General features: G+C 39.3%; 2 protein-coding genes across 8 annotated transcripts in view; one reads left to right on the plus strand and one right to left on the minus strand.

The window, feature by feature from the left end:
* The window catches only part of LOC115043224 (zinc finger protein Aiolos-like), a 50,368-nt gene that overhangs the window by 25,541 nt on the left and 11,107 nt on the right, over nucleotides 1-13,720 (minus strand). For 3 of the 4 annotated variants that reach the window (XM_029501523.1, XM_029501514.1, XM_029501499.1), the window contains exon 3: nucleotides 3,987-4,089. The exons of the other annotated variant lie outside the window; for it this stretch is intronic. The gene's annotated coding sequence lies outside the window, so the exon portion shown is untranslated. The remainder of the gene's footprint in view (nucleotides 1-3,986; nucleotides 4,090-13,720) is intronic. 4 annotated transcript variants of the gene reach the window in all.
* Nucleotides 4,870-13,341, plus strand: LOC115043244 (SWI/SNF-related matrix-associated actin-dependent regulator of chromatin subfamily E member 1). Of its 4 annotated transcripts, none has more exons than XM_029501536.1 (11): nucleotides 4,870-5,140; nucleotides 5,945-5,995; nucleotides 6,421-6,464; nucleotides 6,812-6,916; nucleotides 7,869-7,949; nucleotides 8,291-8,422; nucleotides 8,656-8,827; nucleotides 10,913-11,085; nucleotides 11,194-11,295; nucleotides 11,779-12,040; nucleotides 12,139-13,341. In XM_029501536.1, exons 2-11 carry the CDS (start codon nucleotides 5,989-5,991, stop codon nucleotides 12,342-12,344), a joined length of 1,284 nt encoding a protein of 427 aa, XP_029357396.1. In that variant the 5' UTR covers nucleotides 4,870-5,140; nucleotides 5,945-5,988; the 3' UTR covers nucleotides 12,345-13,341. The 4 variants fall into 4 exon arrangements, with proteins under 4 accessions (XP_029357396.1, XP_029357423.1, XP_029357404.1 ...); XM_029501563.1 differs by having other exon boundaries at nucleotides 6,812-6,910; XM_029501544.1 differs by having other exon boundaries at nucleotides 4,877-4,960.

Raw genomic sequence — 13,720 nt, forward strand, 5'->3', positions numbered from 1 at the left:
CTCTCCTCTCTCTCTCCCTCTCTCTCTCTCTCCTCTCTCTCTTCTCTCTCTCTCTCTCTCTCTCTCTCCTCTGTCTCCTCTCTCTCTCTCTCTCTCTCTCTCTCTCTCTCTCTCTCTCCTCTCTCTCCCTCTCTCTCTCTCTCTCTCTCTCTCTCTCTCTCTCTCTCTCTCTCTCTCTCTCTCTCCTCTCTCTCCTCTCTCTCCTCTCTCTCCTCTCTCTCTCTCTCTCTCCTCTCTCTCCTCTCCTCTCTCTCTCTCTCCCTCTCTCTCGATGAGCACTCCTGGGTTGGCAGTGAAGCTGGGCTGGAAACTCTGTACGCTGCTGATAGGATAATCTTATTTTTCCAGCTGGTGCTAGGATGCCAGTGTGACTCTGGTGTTTGTATGAATATGTTTCAACATTGAGGATTTCTCTCGAAACAGACTGCTTGGCAGGTTTTTGGTGGTGCTATATACTGATTGTGCCAAAATACAAAGACAACAACAACTTTTTGGGCATTGTTTAGGATCAGAATACGAAAACTGAGATTTTCAGAAAGTTGTGCAATTAGCATTGTTGAGTCTGAGGATCACCTCTGCACTATTGACAGCTATTGTGTATTTGAATTCTATTGTTAAAATATGAAAGCAGCATCTACCCTTAGCTTTACACTGTCACTGCAGCTAACTGGCTTAATGTTTCATGGACCAGTGCTGCAGACTGCAGGTATGATTTGTTATACACAAGCAGAGCTTAACAACTTTCCATGATTATGGTATGATTACCGTGAAGCTTTGACTAGAGGAGAAATTCTCTGTTATCCGACATGGCTACTTGTGGGTTTCATGTCATCTCTTGGGAAGAACATCTATATTATTAAAATAAATGCACTACCAGTGCAAGCAACATAGCTACTGCTCAAATATTTTATACACTATAGACAAGGCTGGTAATTTTCTTATAGAAATTTGCTTGTACTGGTGGAGTACATTACTTATCCAGGACAGAGTAGCAGATTTGAGCAAATACTGGTGTTTGTCATCACTGGGTATGATGAGCTTCATCTATCTGCTCAGTGTGACACTGACTCAACAGTACCTTCATCATGTGTGGGTGATGGTCATGGTTGCTGTTGGTGTTACTCTGGCAGAGGAGCAGGATAGAACATTTCACGATAAAATTAATGTCAGCCTTACAAACATGGATTACAATGTAGTAATATTGCATCAATGGAAAAAAACGCTGTCATACAGTGTTTTTTTTTCTCTGTTTTTGTTTGTCTTCTCACTCTGTTGTTACCTCAATATCAGTCAAGCTTTAAATATGAGTATTTAAGCACAGCACACTGAAGTGAGGTTACTTCCACACAGAATGAAGAAAAGTGTCATGGAAACGAATCTGCTTTTTCTTCTTCTTCTTCTTTTTGTTATTATTATTATTATTATTATTATTATTATTATTATTATTATTATTATTATTATTATTATTATGCATTTTTGCACATTTTTCTCATTTGAATTTGGTCTAATCTTATTAGTATATAAATATATCAAAGTCAAAGAGTGCAGGTGTGAAAAGTAATCCCAGCACAACCCAACAGCTGATGAGAGCTAGCTCATCCCCAAAATAAATCAAACAAAACAACTGTTAATGGTTACCAAGAGAATGGGTTTCTCTCATTTTTCTCAGAGCATCCAGAAGTGAACTGAGACAACCCCCTCTATCTGTACACATTGAAAATTGGTCTATTTTGGTTGCCCCCGCCCTCCAAAAAAAAAATAAAATAAATATTATTATTAAAAAAATATATATATTAAAATACAAGCCGTAAAGAGAATCACAAATTACAGCCTACAATTTTCAATCACAATGTAAAATTCAAACAGAAGTAATCAAACGTAACTTCTCTTGTCTGTGTAGCCTGGTTATTCTGCTGTATACAATGAATTCTACACTTTGGTCCTCAGTTATCAATAAGACATGAGAAATATAATTAAATCATTGAGCCCAAGGTTGTTTTATTAGCTGGAAGCTGAATATTGTAACCAGATGACCAGTGTAACTAAAGAAGAAATGTATCCAAAGGTAGTGCACCTAAATACAGATGATAGAAAGAAGATGGAGTGGAAAATCATTGCTAGAGCTTAAAAACATCAAAAACCAAATATCCAACAAAAGAAATCATTCCAAAGACCACAAATCATCGAGAGACGTCAGTGTCTCCATAACACAACAAAACAAAGTCTCAGCACAATCCTAACTTATCATTCATCAATTAATGTAGCATTACTAAAGACATTTAAGGATACTTCCCTGTTAAACAGTCTTTTCAGAGAGGTGACAAATGGCCTTGGCTTTCATTTTGTAAAGGCCTTCTAACTGTGTATTTAAGCTTTCGTACATAGCTTGATCTCTAATTTTTGCTGAACAGAACTGTAATGGCATTCTCAAGACTAGCCCATTCCTATTTGCCTTCAATATTACCTGTGTAGAAGATATGAAGTAATGTTTGCATGCATCCAGATGGACTGGGGTTGGGGAACATCGTAGGTTTTGTGTATCTTGTCCAAAATCGGACTAACCCTAACCCTAACCCTTATATTCAAACACTGAAGTGATCAAAGGACTGAAATTACAAAGTTTCGACCGATTAAATAATCAGTTGCATTGTAAATGTTTACCTGATGAAAATGTACACATTGTTATACATCTAATAAAACACTTTAGAAACTACAATGTCGTCATTATTATTAGCAGCGGGGGATTTATTAATGGGTTTTGATGATTTCATCTGATACCATCTATGTGGTATCTATAGCATGTTGTCCAAAATGCCAAAGATAGGTTTTAAAAATATGTTTTGACTTAAGTTCAGTCTGTTGATATAATTTATAGTGGCAAAAATGTCCCTGTTACTTGTATCACACATACATGTACAAATCTACATGATTAGAAAAAAATGTCTCTATTGACGGACTAAATTTGTTTTTAAAAATCTTTCCTATCTATAATCCTGTGCATGGCAAAGGTTTTCTCCAGGTACTTCATATTCCACAATCCAAAAACACGGATGTTAGGTTAGTGAAATATCGCTCCTATGACAGAGTGGAAATCTGTCCAAGAACTCTTAAAGGATAGACTAACAGTTTGCAGCTAACGGATGAATGAATGATGTACATTAAACATGTTTGCCTACGTCAAAGGCTATTTCTGTTTTTGTCTGCTATATTTTTCCATAGTTCTGAGTTTTTAGTTGCAATTTTTTTCTTTGGAATTTGAGTCGAATTTTTATTTAAAGACGACCTTAAAAAAAACTTTTAATGCATATTAAAGTTTGTGTTTTTAGTAGGTACTGATGCAAATTTAAAACTATGGATGTATTCTGTTACAATAGTTCACATTCAACAGCACGGGAGGGTACATTATTTAACTTTTTGATGGCATCTGCAACAAAAATACAGTTCCATTCAAGCTGTAATAGTGGCGGAACAACCAATAGGAAGAAAATATATTGTGTACAAAAGACTCTTCTGATTTTAAGACAAATTCTCCATCACATTTATACACACACACACACACACACACACACACACACACATCTGTGTGTTCAATCCTGTGTTTCTATAGGGGTATTGTGATTGCTGGTTAGATGGAGGGGTTAATGCTAATACTCAAGGCATTTGCCCACAGAATACTTTCTGGAATGATACATCTTAATCCTGATGCTTCTAAAAATACCTCTGTCCACTACCAGAGTAAGCTTTCAAGTCTGCTTAGTTCCACTGCCTGAGTCTATTTTGGAGAGCTCTGCAGGCTTAAGAGCTACGTCTGAATCTGCATCACAAAAACAGCTTTATGGGTTGTTCTCTGATTGATTCAAAATGTCACCAGCCTGGTTCTGCCTCTGGGCATCCACAATCCCATAGTTGTGCAGGGGAGGCCCTGTGCGTGTGTCTGCGTTAAGCCTGAACAGAAGCTTACACGAGGCATGTGACCTCCATCCTACCTCCAGATGTACTCCACCACAGGTGTTCAGTGCTAAACTGTCCGGCCCATGCTTTGTGTGGAATCTCCCCTCTGTCCGATCTCCAAAGCTTTCTGGCCAATGTCTGGTGAATAAAAGGAGGATGGAGATGGGATCACTGCAGTGTCTCTTGGCATATTACACAAGATGCTGGTCAAGCATGAAAAGAGCAGGCACACAAGTGTGCAGTGTAAACAGAAAGAAACAGGGTCACAATGAACACAATCAATTAACAAATCCATAACAAGCACTATTCAGGTTGAATGGACAGAGATGTAGGCGAAATCCTACAGGATTTGGATTGTTATCTTTAGGCAACACACTATTACAACTATTGACCTGGATGGCTCTCAAAACAATGTGAACAAGAATGCAAAGTATTTCACTTCTAACAACAAGGGGACCTTGAATAGGGCAACCTTGATTTTTCTCAAAGGCTTTGAGGCTTGTGTAGTGTCCATAACACAACTTACTGTATGGTGACATAATAAGTCATTGCAACTTAAAAAAAAACAAACAAAACCAAACAACAACACTAAAAAAACTATATTGATTGTTGCAGTGGGGAAAAGAAAAGGTATAAATTGTGGCGCATCTGAATTAATTTGGCACATTTATTATTATTTTTACATCAAGTGATGTTTTGCAGTCAGGTTAGAAGTGTCTGCCTGTTTCTTCCACACAAGTCAGGAATAAACTGGTTACATCTCATTTTTAAAGCATATATATATATATATATATATATATATATATATATGACGATGCACATCTGTAGCTTTTAGAGGAAGCCATGGAGGTAAAATGTGAGATCGCATTTAACAGCATCACGTTGCTCTCATTACCGTGTCAATTCCCAAAACGTCTATATCCTTCAGCCAGAAACATTCATCTGCTGTCAAATTAATATGCGAGAGCCGCAGCACTGACAGCTGGAGGGGATGAGCATCGGCACCGAGGCAAGGCACAGCTGAAATGAGGAGGGTGGGGGTGCGATTCTGGAAGATTCTGCAGGAATCTCACGAGTGGACCCCGTTTCATCCGTTTATTGTGGGGAGCGTTTCTCTGAGCTAAGTGGTTAGCCTTCCCTGTCAAAGCCACAACGTCCACATTGTGGTGGGGACTAAAAGGTTTTAGGGGTGAGTTTTCCTGGCCATCGTTCTTTGCACACTTTGTGTGTCAGCAGCAAATCGAGCATGGAGGGGTTATTTAGTGGGAATTTGTGAGTCTTTTGATGTGTTGGTTTGACCTGACGTTGCGTGCTAATGATGTCTCTGAGATGTCATTCTTTTCATTGAGGCAGCTCGGCTAGGTAGCCGTTTAGCTAATGGTCAACGTGCCGGCTAATAAGACCAGCTGAAGTCATTTAACCTGGTGAGCTATGCAGATCGTATCTATCCGGCGGCAGCGCAGCTGCTTAACGATTAAGCTAAAATTCAAAAGCCATTTCGAGAAGATGAACTACATCTATCACTGGCCTCTGATGCGGACGAGCTAACCTAACGTTAGCTAAGAAGAGACGACAATGACTTTGGCTACGCCGTTGGCAGCTACCACGAATGCATGCTAACGTTAGCTCGGAGGCTAAGTTACAGCTCTTTTGTGGGTCCCGTAGAGAAGAAAGGTGAAAGCCAGTCGGTCCTAACGTCAGCTACCGCGCTGGTTCACTGACTTCAACATGAAAATGTCCACCAAGCCTTGGTGATGTAATGCAACGACGTTGACTACTTTTACCATCATGAAATGGCTTGCAAGTTATAGTCACCAGTTTTTCAGACTTAAAAAAAAAAAAAAACAACCCCCCCAAAAAAACACACACTTCCCTGAAAGCTAACATCGATGCTAGGCAGTGTTAGCACGCTCAGTCAGTCATTGTGGGCATTTCTTTGTTTTGTTTTTTTAATATATAAAGCTGTTATCACACTCTAAACTGTTCATTACAGAGCCAATGAATGGAATAGACTGATACCCACTCATCTCTTCCAAGATGTCAAGTAAGGAGTTGGAGCACTTTGGCCTTACTAATCGCTTTTGTGATAGAACATGCATGTTCACACACTACATATCTGTTGTTTCCATAAATAGAGAAATGTATATATTTATATATACATATTCATATAAAATGTATATATTTATACAAAATATATACATGTGCATATGTATGTATGTATGCATGCATGCATGCATGTCCTTAATTAGACATGAATGAACCATAACACCACAATACAATAAATATTCTTCAACAAAATCCCAAGTTTTCGCTTGTGATTGACTTTTTATTTCCTGCATTATTTCTAGTTGACTGGTACATCATTGCTTAATAAAATAACTAAGTAGTTGAAGTTGGAGGATTGAAAGTAGTGTATCGTTTCTCTGGGCAGATGCTCATGTTTCATTTGCACCTTTTCTTTCACAACAGAGAGACCATCCTATGCCCCTCCCCCTCCCCCTGCCCCTACAACTGTAAGTATTTATTAAACCTGTTGGACCAAATATTATCTGGGAATTCCAAATTAAGATGATAATGCTGTTTGGAGGCTTCATTTTACATCATTTTATGCTTTACCATAACATTTTTATTATTTTTTTTAAACAAAAGATCCTGTTAGTGACAAAAACTTATGTGCTGATACACCACTGCTTCTGAAAGGTTATTTCCTTAAAGCCCCAGCATGAATGCAAGTCTCTCGGTTTTGCATTTTTCCAGCTTCTTTCATTGGTTCCTTTAAGTTGTTTTGCTTTGGGCTTTTCCCTTCTTCTTCTTTTCAGTCATTTCTCATTCGTGTTTCTGTCTCATTTGTTTCCATCAGCAAATGCCCAACACAACCGGGTTTGTGGGGTACAACCCATACAGCCATCTGGCCTACAACAACTACAGACTGGGAGGGAGCCAAAGCAGCAACAGTCGGGTAACGGTATGAATATTAATGTAGAAAAAAATAATGGTGACCCAAAATGCCAGGCACACCTAAGTAGAAAATTAAAATACATGACAAACATTTGCAGTCAAGTTTCACACAACACTGAGCACCAGCTTGCTTGGTCAAAGGGAGATACTGCAGAAGCCTCTACAAGTATCAGTAGCATTGCAGGTTTTAACAAGACTGCCTTTTACTTTCTTCAGAGCAAATTAGATGCATTTCATCAATTCCACTGTTTGAATGAGTAGAAGTTACAGAATATTACAAGAGGCCTAAGTCATTCCATTACTGAGTCTGAAAATGAAATGCATGTCATTCCAAACTTCCTCTGCTATCTCATCATGGTGCAGACTGGCGAGAAGTCCATCTGTCTGTATCCAAGTACCACCTGCCTTTCAAAGTCTGCATTTCTGATAGCCATGTCAAGTAACCCATGCCATCAGTGTTGCCATGGCGTTACAAACTCACTGCTCAGCATGGCTCTGGCTGCTGAGCAGTAATTTCGATGCTGCATGTAAGCTGTTGTTGGCTGACTCTGATAATAGCATTATGTCTTACAGTAGGCGAATCTCAGCTTAATTGAAATTTGTGTTGTTTTTTTCTTTCTTTCTTTCTTTTTAACTTTCATTTTTGCAGCCAACAGAACATTGTAGATTGTATATGTTGTGTGTGGCTGCTGACTTTCAAGAATTGAATAATTTATAAGTTATAAGAAATTGCTATCATACATCCTATATTGATTCCAGTTCCCATCTTGGCTTCTTCTTTTTTTTTTTTTTTTTTGATAGTTAGGTTTCAATTTACATGACCACGCACCAGAATTTAGTTTCACACTTGCAATCTGCATTCATCTTAAATTTAAAACATTTATTTTTATTTTTTTTTACGGTTGCCTGATTACCCATCCATCAACCGTGAAGGTGACTCTTTTTTTTTTCTTTACCAGAATTCTTCTGGAATAAATATCCCAAAGCCTCCCAAGCCACCTGATAAGCCGTTGATGCCATATATGAGATATAGTCGTAAGGTAAGTACACAGTGTGTAACTGCTCCCTTCTGCATCAACATGTGCTCTGTTGGAAGACATGGATACTTTGCTTTTAAGATATTCTATCAGCTCAGAGTAAGTAAGAGTTACATTTTTGTTTCAGACACTAATGTGTGTTTATTGAGGAAGGTGTAGAGCCAAATTAAGCCATGACCTAGTAGCTAGGACAGTCCACATCACATAGTGGGACTTATCTTCTTGGAGATGGAGCTTAAAGCACACGGCCTCCTCTGGTTTGTGACCTCTCTGCAAAGAGATAACCACTTATAGCCCCTCCAACCCAACCCAACCCCACACCCATGTCTGGTTCTCATCACCAGGTTTGGGATCAAGTAAAAGCCTCCAATCCTGATCTGAAGCTATGGGAAATTGGGAAGATAATCGGTGGCATGTGGAGGGACCTCACTGATGAGGAGAAACAGGATTATTTGAATGACTACGAAGCAGAGAAGGTTGGTTGTTTTACAAGGGGTGTTCATGGGTTTTTTTTTTTTTTTTTAATGGGTGACCAGTAGATGTGTCTCCAACAGTTGTGGGTCCCTCCAGTCATCATTCCTTCCTTTCTAACAGGCCTGAGTAAACCTCTTTCCTTATCCTGTCGTAGTTGGTAGAAATGAGGGTCCACATGTTGTGTGTCCCTGCCTTCTCTGTGTCCTTGTCATTTCTGTCATCTTTTCCACCATAGATTGAGTATAATGAGAGCATGAAGGCCTATCACAACTCACCAGCCTACCTGGCCTACGTCAATGCAAAAAGCCGTGCAGAGGCAGCTCTTGAAGAGGAAAGCCGCCAGAGGCAGTCCAGACTGGACAAGGGCGAGCCTTACATGAGTATTCAGCCAGCAGAGGATCCAGATGGTAAGGCCACTGAGCTAAATGGTTTGTCTCCCAAGGTTTAGAGCACTGTGACAGAGCTGTAATTACTGTAAAACGACCACACAGAGTTGCATACAGCAACAGACTGTTAACGTTTTCCCTCCTCCTACACTGCTACAGCCATCCACATTTTTGGTAATGCTACCTTTGACATGCCATTTCTGCTTTTAAGCTGCAAATTGAAACTAAATTTGTCTTTGTTTTGCACAACTGTTTTGTTTGAAGGTATTCTTGGCATTGGTTTTGACATAATTGCAGAATTTACATTCTTTTCTCTGTTGTTTTAAAGTCTGACGCACACACACACACGTTATACACACAGACAAGAAGAAGACGTTTGCGTTACACCCACCTCAAGGAAATGATGCTTGTCTGGGGTCTGCCTGGGTTACAGTAGAAGATAATGATGTACAGGAAAACTACAGATAAAACCATTTGCTATTGAGAAACACCCTAGACCATAAAAAAGTCAGAGCTAGTATCCAAACGGGTTATGTTCTAAACAGTCTGCATTTATGTTAATTAAATAGGATTTAGCGCCCCAGATGGCTACATATTCTGAGATTTATTAAGTACAATCTCAAAGAAATTCTTCTCTAAGCTACTGCCATGTGCCCATTAAGACTGTCCCACGTTTCACAGCATCAAAAAAAGCTCACAGAGATTCTCACAGGTACCCATGAGACAAAAAAGATAAATCAGTCATCCACTGTTAACGTTGCGCAGAGTTGCAGTTGTAGTCATAAGCGTTGTAATTGAGACATTCTGCAAGCTCTGTGGTTTTAGTTTAAATCTGTTATGCAAAATCTGCCAAAAGAACACAATGCAAAGTAAACGTGTTTCAAGTACAAGTTGAAAGTGATCTAAAGTATCTTTTGGAATGAAATCCACAGAATTTGTGAACTCAAAAGGAACTTATTTCTCACACCCTACAGCAACAAAAGTTTTACCTCATTTGACTGTTTCCTGTTGCGGTGTCACAGCACCGATGTGAGCACCTTAGACACTTTCAACATGGCAAATGAGATTCATTTCTGCTCTCTGGAAAGTTTCAATTATGCAGACATGGGTGCAAAGCTGAGGCAAGTTCAGATGATATCCACTGAGCACTCTTCTTGTGTTTGATGGTATACCAGATATTAGTAAAGGGTTTTAGCAAACGTTTCCTACGACAAAGTCCAAAAGGAGTGCCTTGTGTAAGGTAATGCCAAGAGTTTGCATATGTTAAAACCAATGAAGAAAATACACATTTAATGAATGTCTGTCATTGGAAAAGGTGTGTATTGTATAATCTTTTTGAAGCTCCAGCTCAACAATAGTTAGCTATATTTAGCGGTGTATTGATTCCCTGATGCGCTTTGTATTTTGTCTGGCATTGTTTGAATTTAGCTGGCCAGCATATTCCTTTTTTTTTATTCTATATGATTAAAAGGATTATAGAAACTAATTTGGTCTCTCATTTATCCCATCTGTATTTGTCCAAATTAATAGCAGTCACTGCAATAAAATATATTTTAGAGCATTCACTTTGCATGAATTACTTTTACACCAACATATAAAATGTTTTACTTTTTTTCCCTTGCCCCCATACATACTAACCTGAGCAAAAGAAGGACTAAATGTTCTGTATTTATATATTTAATTCATAATAGGAAAAAAGCTAAACTAAATTTAAAGTAAAGAATCCACCTGGGCCAAAGTTTTCATCGAAGGAGAATTTGGAAAAGCTAACAAGGGATGATTATAATCTGAAGACACCAGGGTGGGTTATAATTGACCACTTCTCCCAATCACCTAAATAAATGTTCTGCATTACCTCAGGATGTATTTTCACATAAATGCTTATCTCTAAAACTTTAAATATTGAGAAAAATCCTCGTATGTATATTCTCATGAACAGTATTTCTATCATTTAGTTTTGTACCATTTATGCGATAGTACGGTGAGGCCTCTAATTCTTATTGCTTGTGACCGTGTGACACACCTCCTCTCTGTGCCTTCTGGCAGGTGTATAAAAACATTTTCATAGACAAACATGACAGCTCAGATGTTTTTCATATCCTCCAGATTATGACGACGGGTTTTCCATCAAGCACTCAGCTGCAGCTCGTTTTCAACGCAATCACCGTCTGATTAGTGAGATTCTCAGCGAGAGTGTTGTCCCAGATGTGCGATCAGTTGTCACCACAGCTCGCATGCAGGTCCTCAAACGTCAGGTCCAGTCTTTGATGGTACACCAGGTGTGATTGTTATCTTCTGATTTTATGGGCAAATGTGGCCTGTAACAGTGAAAGCTTTGATTTCATGGGTTAAAAATAACCCTGTTTGCTGTGTGTCTTGTGCCACAGAGAAAGCTGGAGGCAGAGTTGCTTCAGATTGAAGACCGCCACCAGGACAAGAAGAGAAAATTCATCGAAGCCACAGAGTCTTTCACCAATGAGCTCAAAAGGGTACGGCATATTTTACATCAAACTTGTTCATCACTTGCTCGCACGCAAGCTTCATTTTACATGTTCAACTGTACTGTGTGCAGCTCTGGTTATGTGCCAGTCTACATCTGCCTGACAGCCACCAGCTGTGGCTAACTCAAGCCACATGTTCAAGAAATCATAATGCTGTCATCATTTACAATTTGCAGCCCCTATAATAACTGTTGTTCTGAAATGAAATGCAGCAGTGGACTGCACTGTCCACTGCTAACAAAAGGGGGCGCCATTTATCCTTTACAGAGTATTTAACAGAATCCATTCACTAAGTGAGATGTAGCGTTATATATTCTATAATTATGTTCTCATTTTTGTGGCGAACCTGCTCTAACGTGTTAAACCAGAGGTAAACTTTGTAATGTGAAAGAAAGCTGAAATCACCACATACAGCAAGATAGCAATTATTTTCATCTGTCTACATTAAATCCTCCTCATTGTACTCTTCAGTTGTGCTGTATGAAGGTGGAAGTGGACATGGAGAAGATTTCTGCAGAGATTGCTGCAGCTGAAGAGGCAGCCCGCAAAAGGATGGCGGAACGTGAAAAGGATGCAGGAGAGCGAGGCGCAAGAGAGGCCCCCACCTGTGTCTTAGCAGAAGAAGAAAAGCATATTTGTGCAACCCATGGAAACAAGTCCCAGCAAAATTCTCTCAGTGAAAGTAGCAACAAAGAGGGCGAGGACACAGAATCCAACACAGCTGATGCACCAGGTGAGCCTTACTGGTTTCTGTGGCTTTTGTGCTGTCCTGCACTCGTGTGGGGCTTTAAGGTGTTTACATCATGTCATTTTTGTGTGTCTTCTGCACAGGGAAGCCAAAGGCCTCAGAGGAGGTTGAGGTTCATCCAGGCAGTGAGGAAGGGGCATCAGAAGATAAGGAGAGTGTCCCAGAGGGAGCCATGGAAGAGGGCACCAGTGACAGTAACACAGGCTCAGAGACCACCTCAGCTCAGACAGAAGATGCTCTGACTAGTGAGACACCAGAGGGGCCCAGCAGGGCAAGAGCAGCCCACTGAGTACATTGACCTGCAATCCTCTAATAATATATATTGCACAGTATCATCTCAGTTTATCGAAGTATATGAAAAGCGTTTAGATGCGCTCAGTGTTTAACAAGCTTGAGGCAAAGATGTTTTGGTTTGAAAACACCATGGCTCATAGACATGTGCTGGATAGATATATGAAACATGAAAAATCTAAAGCACTTGAAGCCCATAAATCAGCGGTCCTGTCTAAAACTCTGTTGAATGCACCACAGAGATCCATGTGAAAGCACCAGATTCCCTCCACAAGCCTCATTGCCATTTTGAAGACAAGCCCTCTTCAGCACATATTGATACATATCTCTAGCACTACGTCTGGCAGATCCCAGATCATTGCAAATTAAGACTGGCTGTATGAAAAAAGCTGTGTCAAGAAACAAACATTGTTCAGTGTTATATTTAACTTTTGTCTTTTGTATTGTAGTGTCATTGTTGCTTTTATTGTTATTTTTGCATGTTGCAATTTTTCAAAATAATTTGGCATACTTGTGAAGAGTGGAGCTGAGTGACTCTCCTTGGCAGGAGAATATTTGTTTACTCTCTGCATCAGTATTACAGTGACAGTATGGTCTCAGGAGTTTGTAGTCATTAGTAGTAGTTATTTCTGTTATTTATTATTACCACTTTATTATACTTGTGTATTGGTTGTCCTGGGATTCATCCCAGTCCATCCATAAGTATATCACATGATCATCAGTGCTGTACAATGCTGAACTACCAGTGTTCTCAAGTTTGCTAGCTGTCAATCAAATCAAAAGCAGTACGCTTAGAACATCATTGTGTTAAGGTCAATATTGAACTTTTGAGCAGAAAACTTTTAAAATGTACCGTAATTGTGTACACAACGTGACAAGGTTTGCTTTAACATGACTTTCATGTTGTAGTAAAACAGTTGAAGAGCAGTCATAAACATGCAGTCTTAAAATCAGTTTCCTTTTGCATATTTATACCAATAAACTTTTCTACCTGAGCAAGTTCTCAGTCAAGTTATTTTCAAAAACCTTTTGATACAAGTAGAACATTTCACATTCATTATGTGAAATGTTAAGATTTCAGTCTATTGCATAAGTATGTTGGATGAATTGTAGATAAAGCAGGCTAGATAAATCAAAAACTGTTGTACTGTTATGCTGCTATGCAGTGGCATGTAGTAACATTCACTGCATGTATCTGCCCTTGCACAGTACAGGTAAGGAAGTGGGTTAGATGAGGGAATTGTTCCGATTTCCTGTTTTGCAGAGCTAGCAATCACCCCAGGTTCAGGTATGAATAGTGCAGGATGGATGAGCCTGAATGGATGACCTCGACTGGACAGACTACAATAATATATGTAGGTCTGTATGGTGGAA

The sequence above is a fragment of the Echeneis naucrates genome, chromosome 1, assembly GCF_900963305.1.
Source record: "Echeneis naucrates chromosome 1, fEcheNa1.1, whole genome shotgun sequence".
NCBI classification, from domain to species: domain Eukaryota; kingdom Metazoa; phylum Chordata; class Actinopteri; order Carangiformes; family Echeneidae; genus Echeneis; species Echeneis naucrates.